Genomic DNA, 8,417 nt, shown 5'->3' with positions numbered 1-8,417 from the left:
TCAGTGTAGTGCTCCCATACATTGGGGGTCAGTGTAGTGCCCCCATACATTGGGGGTCAGTGTAGTGTTCCCATACATTGGGGGTCAGTGTAGTGCTCCCATACATTGGTGGTCAGTGTAGTGTTCCCATACATTGGGGGTCAGTGTAGTGCTCCCATACATTGGGGGTCAGTGTAGTGCCCCCATACATTGGGGGTCAGTGTAGTGTTCCCATACATTGGGGGTCAGTGTAGTGCTCCCATACATTGGGGGTCAGTGTAGTGCTCCCATACATTGGGGGTCAGTGTAGTGCCCCTTACATTGGGGGTCAGTGTAGTGCTCTCATACATTGGGGGTCAGGGTAATGCTCCCATACATTGGGGGTCAGTGTAGTGTTCCCATACATTGGGGGTCAGTGTAGTGTTCCCATACATTGGGGGTCAGTGTAGTGTTCCCATACATTGGTGGTCAGTGTAGTGCTCTCCTACATTGGGGGTCAGTGTAGTGTTCCCATACATTGGGGGTCAGTGTAGTGTTCCCATACATTGGGGGTCAGTGTAGTGTTCTCATACATTGGGGGTCAGTGTAGTGCTCCCATACGTTGGGGGTCAGTGTAGTGCTCTCATACGTTGGGGGTCAGTGTAGTGCTCCCATACGTTGGGGGTCAGTGTAGTGCTCCCATACATTGGGGGTCAGTGTAGTGTTCCCATACATTGGGGGTCAGTGTAGTGTTCCCATACATTGGTGGTCACTGTAGTGTTCCCATACATTGGTGGTCACTGTAGTGCTCCCATACATTGGGGGTCAGTGTAGTGCTCCCATACATTGGTGGTCACTGTAGTGCTCCCATACATTGGGGGTCAGTGTAGTGCTCCCATACATTGGGGGTCAGTGTAGTGTTCCCATACATTGGTGGTCACTGTAGTGTTCCCATACATTGGGTGTCAGTGTAGTGCTCCCATACATTGGGGGTCAGTGTAGTGCTCCCATACATTGGGGGTCAGTGTAGTGCTCTCATACATTGGGGGTCAGTGTAGTGCTCCCATACATTGGGGGTCAGTGTAGTGTTCCCATACATTGGGGGTCACGGTAGTGCTCCCATACATTGGTGGTCAGTGTAGTGCTCCCATACATTGGTGGTCAGTGTAGTGCTCCCATACATTGGGGGTCAGTGTAGTGCTCCCATACTTTGGGGGTCAGTGTAGTGCTCTCATACATTGGTGATCAGTGGGAAGAATGTCCCTTACATTGATCAGTGGGGAGAATGCCCCCTTACATTGGTGATCAGTGGGGAGAATGCCCCCTTACATTGGTGATCAGTGGGGAGAATGCCCCCTTACATTGGTGATCAGTGGGGAGAATGCCCCCTTACATTGGTGACCAGTGTGAAGAATGCCCCCTTACATTGGTGATCAGTGTGAAGAATGCCCCCTTACATTGGTGATCAGTGTGAAGAATGCCCGCTTACATTGGTGGTCAGTGTGAAGAATGCCCCCTTACATTGGTGATCAGTGTGAAGAATGCCCGCTTACATTGGTGGTCAGTGTGAAGAATGCCCCCTTACATTGGTGGTCAGTGGGAGAAGAAAGAGGACACACTGAATGAGCTCTCCCTGAGAACCAGCATTTTCAAGCCTGGGCCTTTCCTGCTAGCTTGGCCCAGGAACCATGCCTGATCCAGGGGGAAGCCCTGGGAGGGATTCCCCTGATGACACAGGGCCTAGTGAGGACGTGAAGGACCTGACTGTGGGTTCAGGCTCTGGTGAGGATGTGGATGTCTTCAGACAGAAGATTATAGATCGATTTTTGGATATCGGAAGAGCTGAGGAAAAACTTAAAGTTTTGAAGGCTGATCATAAATCCTTCAGAGCCAAATACTGCCAGGCCTGGAGTAAAAACAGATTGGCCATGAAACCAGAGCTACAGCACATGGAGGAGAAGGTAAAGAGACAATCTTTATTACTTGAAAACCTGAAAGCCAGAAGTGGAGCATTTGCAGAAAAGTTTGACAAAGAGGAGATTTGTCAGCCAGACATCAACGAGTTCTGTGGATCAGCAGCCTCAGGTAATGGATGAGCCGGCTCCATCTACCTCAGCGTCTCTCCCCCCATGTCAGGCTGAGGAGTTGTCAGTAGCAACCAGCCAGGGGGTTGAGAGTGAACGTGGCACCCTGACCTTCATCCAGCAGATGTTGTCACCCCTGAGGGCAGACAGGTTTGTCTTTTCTGATGACCCTTCAGAAGTCCCTCAGGATGGACAGAAGAGGTACAGACTGGTAAAGCCAGTACTGGTGGAGATATCTCAATACACCAACATGGCTGCTTCCAACATGGCTGCCCCACTGGCTGTGGTGAGTACTGCTGATAAGAAGGAGCTCTGCAAACAATCTGCTGTGGAGGAATCCTCAGCCAACTTGGAGGGAAAAATCCCTGGCAGAGAGGTCTCCAGACCATCGGGAATGTGGATGAACCTGCACCAAGCACCCCAGAGATGGATGTTGCTACTGCTTTTCCTGCTGAGACTAGTAGTCCCTCTACAGGTAAGATGGCTGCCACCTGCAGAGAGTTTGTTTCACCTGAGCTCCCATGTGTTCAAGAGCTGATTGATGCTGGTGGGGAAGGGGAGCAGCACATTGCACCATGTGGAAAGCAAACATGGATGTCTCCTGTGTCAGTGATGGTTTACCTGTTGCCGTGTCTAAACAGCAAGCATGTTCCTAAGTGGAAAGTTCTGATGTGGAAGAGATGACAGCTGGAGCTGAAGTTTCTATTGTTGTAGCAGTGAGTGCGGACATTTCTGTGTACTCTGACTGTTGAGACTGCTAAAGCAATGGATGTGTTGATGGTGGGTGGTGGTGAAAGGGTTAACGTTGCTGGTAAGAGTAAAAATGACATTTCTCCCCCTGCTCAGCAGAGAGGGCATTCACAATCCAATCCAGAATCTGTACAATCGGTATCTGCTAGAGTTGCACCAGATGCTCCCAAACACACAAATGTTTCTGCTGCTGGGAGGAATGTGGGGAGCCTCTGTTTTGGGGAGTCGCACCAAGGGGGGGGTGGAGGGAGTGTTGGGAATCCTAATAGTCACAATTTGGGGAGGTGGGATGGTTGGTGGGGTCAGGAGAAAGAATGTGTTACAGTTGAGGTGGGAGGGGGAAGGAAACCCACCAGTAAGGGGGAGGGTGGCTGAGTTGATTCTGCAGATGGGGTTTAAAGCCTGTGAGGTATTTGCGCTGATCTGCCCAGTCGGCAGTTATGAATATGGTTTATCCTTTCTAATACCTGAAGGCCTGAACCTTTATTGGGAGAGATATTGGAAGTGCCGGGGCCTTCAGTAGTGGTGAGGTTTGGTGGAAAAGGTGGTTTCAAGGCAGCCTTTGATAAAATGGCAGGTAAATGGCAGCAGGGAGATGGGTCTTAAGTTGTTCAGGTTGGTGGGGTCCAGGGAGGGTTTTTTATGTATAGGAGTGATGTGTGCATGCTTTTGAGGGGAAGGGAAGGCACCGTTAGAGAGGGAGAGACTGAAGATGTGAGTGAGGGAGCATAGGATAGAAGAAGAGGGTGACCGCAGTAGTTGTGAGGGGACAGGAGGTGAGACGGGCTTCTGAGAAAACCTTTGTGACCTCTTCTGTAGTAGCAAGGTCAAAAGAGGAAAGTGTTGAGGGAGGTTTAGTATAAGGTATGCTAAGTGGGATGGTTGTCTGTGCAGTGGAGATTCCCCTACGAAATGATAAAGGTCCAGGCCTTCAGGTTTTAGAAAAGATAAACCATATTCATAACTGCCCAGTCAGCAGTTATGAATAATGGTTTATCGTTTCTAAAACCTGAAGGCCTGGACCTTTATTGGGAGAGATATAGGAAGTGCAGGGGCCTTCAGCAGTGGCGAGGTTTGGTTGCAAAGGTGGTTTCAAGGCAGCCTTTGATAAAATGCCTCCTTGGTTCCGGAGAGGGATTATGGGAAATATCACTCACCTGATCCTTACCAGAACTGTAAGCAAGGCATAGCAGTTAAGACGGTCATTGGCCTGAAAGATAGTACAGGTTCCCTGATAAAGTCCAGATCAGGGATCTTGGAGATCTTTGGGTCGTATTATGCAGACCTCCTGTGAATAAAGGACCTTAGCCAGGACAGGATGGAAAGCTTTCTGGATTTTACTCCAGGATTGGGAAATGGTGAATTGCTTTTGATTAATTTGACAGAACCAATTTCAGTGGATGAGGTAGTTTGTGCTATAGACAAGCTGGCTATCAAAAAAATCTCCGGGGCCAGATGGATTGACAGCTGAATTTTACAAGTGTTTTACGTCCATTCTGGCTCCCTTTTTAGCGGAGGTTTTTAATAGCTGTCTAGAAAAAGGATCGCTCCCTCCCTCCATGAGGCTATCCGCTGTGATTCTTCTGTCAAAAGGTAAAGACCCCTCAATAATTGAGAACTGGCGCCCCATCAGTCTTCTCAATGTTGATAGAAAGATCCTAGCAAAAATTCAGTGTTGCATGACCGCGCAATTGTCATTCAAAGTGTGATATCGCTGAAAGCTGAAAATTGGCCCGGACTGAAAAGGGGTGAAAGTGTCCGAACTGGAAGGGGGTAAAAGTGTCCAGACATAAAGTGGTTAAATAATAGGTTTGGATGACTTTCCGGTCATGTAGGGTATGCCAAGTATCTGATATCAAGGTGCCTTTGTCTTTCCAGAATCGGCAGTTGTCCTTCATCTCCTGCACTGCATCCCGGACCAGCTACAGACTCTGGATGCCCAGCCTTTAAGTGACTTTCTGCGTAAAACCTACACGAACATGAACAAGCCAACCAAATCCGAGAATTCAGAGCAGGAAGAGACCGCATCGGACTCACAGGCGCTGGACTGGAAAGATTTGGGCTTTTGCCTTTTGAATCCTTTTCTGCTGCCTCTTAAACTTTTGAAACCTAAAGAGAAAACTGTGTTGCCTTCTTGAAACTCAACTCCCCGGCTCTCTGTTGTCCCATTTGTGTGTGTATATATATATATATATATATATATATATATAGTTACTTCGAACTGTTCCTTGGTAGGAAGGACCTTTTGAATTCTTCCATGACTGTACAGATAAGATTCTCTAAATACTAAAATACTTTTGTCACATTAAGAATTTTTAAATTGATGGCTTTTGATGGGGTCATGTTTGTCTTGTATTGTTCACCTGGTGGTCAGTGTAGTGTTCCCATACATTGGGGGTCAGTGTAGTGCTCCCATACATTGGGGGTCAGTGTAGTGCTCTCATACATTGGGGGTCAGTGTAGTGTTCCCATACATTGGTGGTCAGTGTAGTCCTCCCATACATTGGGGGTCAGTGTAGTGCTCCCATACATTGGGGGTCAGTGTAGTGCTCCCATACATTGGAGGTCAGTGTAGTGTTCCCATACATTGGAGGTCAGTGTAGTGTTCCCATACATTGGAGGTCAGTGTAGTGTTCCCTTACATTGGTGGTCAGTGTAGTGTTCCCATACATTGGGGGTCAGTGTAGTGCTCCCATACATTGGGGGTCAGTGTAGTGCTCCCATACATTGGGGGTCAGTGTAGTGCTCTCTTACATTGGGGGTCAGTGTAGTGCTGTCTTACATTGGGGGTCAGTGTAGTGCTCTCATACATTGGGGGTCAGGGTAGTGCTCCCATACATTGGGGGTCAGTGTAGTGCTCCCATACATTGGGGGTCAGTGTAGTGCTCCCATACATTGGTGGTCAGTGTAGTGCTCTCATACATTGGGGGTCAGTGTAGTTTTCCCATACTTTGGGGGTCAGGGTAGTGCTCCCATACATTGGGGGTCAGTGTAGTGCTCCCATACATTGGTGGTCAGTGTAGTGCTCTCATACATTGGTGATCAGTGGGAAGAATGCCCGCTTACATTGGTGATCAGTGGGAAGAATGCCCGCTTACATTGGTGATCAGTGGGAAGAATGCCCGCTTACATTGGTGATCAGTGGGAAGAATGCCCGCTTACATTGGTGGTCAGTGGGAAGAATTCTTCTTACATTGGTGGTCAGTGGGAAGAATGCTCCTTACATTGGTGGTCAGTGGGAAGAATGTCCCTTACATTGATGGTCAGTGGGAAGAATGTCCCTTACATTGGTGATCAGTGGGAAGAATTCCCCTTACATTGGTGGTCAGTGGGAAGAATTCTCCTTACATTGGTGGTCAGTGGGAAGAATTCTCCTTACATTGGTGGTCAGTGGGAAGAATTCTCCTTACATTGGTGGTCAGTGGGAAGAATTCTTCTTACATTGGTGGTCAGTGGGAAGAATGCTCCTTACCTTGGTGGTCAGTGGGAAGAATGTCCCTTACATTGGTGATCAGTGGGAAGAATTCCCCTTACATTGGTGGTCAGTGGGAAGAATTCTCCTTACATTGGTGGTCAGTGGGAAGAATACCCCTTACATTGGTGGTCAGTGGGAGAAGGAAGAGGACACACTGAACGAGCTCTCCCTGAAAACCAGCATTTTCAAGCCTGGGCCTTGCCTGCTGGCTTGGCCCAGGAACCATGCCTGATCCAGGGGGAAGCCCTGGGAGGGATTCCCCTGATGACACAGGGCCTAGTGAGGACGTGAAGGACCTGACTGTGGGTTCAGGCTCTGGTGAGGATGTGGATGTCTTCAGACAGAAGATTATAGATCAATTTTTGGATATCGAGCTGAGGAAAAACTTAGTTTTGAAGGCTGATCATAAATCCTTCAAAGCCAAGTACTGCCAGGCCTGGAGTAAAAACAGATTGGCCATGAAGCCAGAGCTACAACAAATGGAGGAGAAGGTAAAGAGACAATCTTTATTACTTGAAAACCTGAAAGCCAGAAGTGGAGCATTTGCAGAAAAGTTCGACAAAGAGGAGATTTGTCAGCCAGACATCAACGAGTTCTGTGGATCAGCAGCCTCAGGTAATGGATGAGCCGGCTCCATCTACCTCAGCGGCTCTCCCCCCATGTCAGGCTGAGGAGTTGTCAGTAGCAACCAGCCAGGGGGTTGAGAGTGAACGTGGCACCCTGACCTTCATCCAGCAGATGTTGTCACCCCTGAGGGCAGACAGGTTTGTCTTTTCTGATGACCCTTCAGAAGTCCCTCAGGATGGACAGAAGAGGTACAGACTGGCAAAGCCAGTACTGGTGGAGATATCTCAATACACCAACATGGCTGCTTCCAACATGTCTGCCCCACTGGCTGTGGTGAGTACTGCTGATAAGAAGGAGCTCTGCAAACAATCTGCTGTGGAGGAATCCTCAGCCAACTTGGAGGGAAAAATCCCTGGCAGAGAGGTCTCCAGACCATCGGGAATGTGGATGAACCTGCACCAAGCACCCCAGAGATGGATGTTGCTACTGCTATTCCTGCTGAGACTAGTAGTCCCTCTACAGGCAAGATGGCTGCCACCTGCAGAGAGTTTGTTTCACCTGAGCTCCCATGTGTTCAAGAGCTGATTGATGCTGGTGGGGAAGGGGAGCAGCACATTGCACCATGTGGAAAGCAAACATGGATGTCTCCTGTGTCAGTGATGGTTTACCTGTTGCTGTGTCTAAACAGCAAGCATGTTCCTAAGTGGAAAGTTCTGATGTGGAAGAGATGACAGCTGGAGCTGAAGTTTCTATTGTTGTAGCAGTGAGTGCGGACATTTCTGTGTACTCTATGACTGTTGAGACTGCTAAAGCAATGGATGTGTTGATGGTGGGTGGTGGTGAAAGGGTTAACGTTGCTGGTAAGAGTAAAAATGACATTTCTCCCCCTGCTCAGCAGAGAGGGCATTCACAATCCAATCCAGAATCTGTACAATCGGTATCTGCTAGAGTTGCACCAGATGCTCCCAAACACACAAATGTTTCTGCTGCTGGGAGGAATGTGGGGAGCCTCTGTTTTGGGGAGTCGCACCAAGGGGGGGTGGAGGGAGTGTTGGGAATCCTAATAGTCACAATTTGGGGAGGTGGGATGGTTGGTGGGGTCAGTAGAAGGAATGTGGTACAGTTGAGGTGGGAGGGAAACCCACCAGTAAGGGGGAGGGTGGCTGAGTTGATTCTGGAGATGGAATTTAAAGCCTGTGACGTATTTGCGCTGATCTGCCCAGTCGTCAGTTATGAATATGGTTTATCCTTTCTAAAACTTGAAGGCCTGGACCTTTATTGGGAGAGATATTGGAAGTGCAGGGGCCTTCAGTAGTGGCGAGGTTTGGTGGCAAAGGTGGTTTCAAAGCAGCCTTTGATAAAATGGCAGGTAAATGACAGCAGGGAGATGTAAATGGCAGCAGGGAGATGTAAATGGCAGCAGGGAGATGGGTCTTAAGTTGTTCAGGTTGGTGGGGTCCAGGGAGGGCTTTTTATGTATAGGAGTGATGTGTGCATGCGTTTGAGGGGAAGGGAAGGCACTGTTAGAGAGGGAGAGACTGAAGATGTGAATGAGGGAGCATAGGATAGAAGAAGAGGGTGAC

At 48.7% G+C, this 8,417-nt stretch overlaps 2 protein-coding genes across 2 annotated transcripts; both read left to right on the top strand.

Annotated features, from left to right (window-relative positions):
• The first annotated feature begins 48 nt into the window (after positions 1 to 48).
• LOC149444916 (uncharacterized) lies at positions 49 to 4,937 on the top strand. The gene is made up of 3 exons (XM_089654407.1): positions 49 to 2,043; positions 2,075 to 2,517; positions 4,671 to 4,937. Exons 1-3 carry the CDS (start codon positions 1,647 to 1,649, stop codon positions 4,740 to 4,742), a joined length of 912 nt encoding a protein of 303 aa, XP_089510533.1. The 5' UTR covers positions 49 to 1,646; the 3' UTR covers positions 4,743 to 4,937.
• An 817-nt stretch (positions 4,938 to 5,754) lies between these two features.
• On the top strand, positions 5,755 to 7,752 carry LOC149444915 (uncharacterized). Its single transcript, XM_089654405.1, has 2 exons — positions 5,755 to 6,882; positions 6,914 to 7,752. Exons 1-2 carry the CDS (start codon positions 6,492 to 6,494, stop codon positions 7,417 to 7,419), a joined length of 897 nt encoding a protein of 298 aa, XP_089510531.1. The 5' UTR covers positions 5,755 to 6,491; the 3' UTR covers positions 7,420 to 7,752.
• Positions 7,753 to 8,417: the final 665 nt, after the last annotated feature.

Source organism: Staurois parvus, unplaced genomic scaffold, assembly GCF_062004578.1.
Source record: "Staurois parvus isolate SC_StPar_1 unplaced genomic scaffold, SC_StPar_1.0 ptg000764l, whole genome shotgun sequence".
In the NCBI taxonomy this organism is placed as follows: Eukaryota; Metazoa; Chordata; class Amphibia; order Anura; family Ranidae; genus Staurois; species Staurois parvus.
Note: the sequence above shows the minus strand (reverse complement) of the source record. Positions and strands in the feature narration are given on the sequence as shown.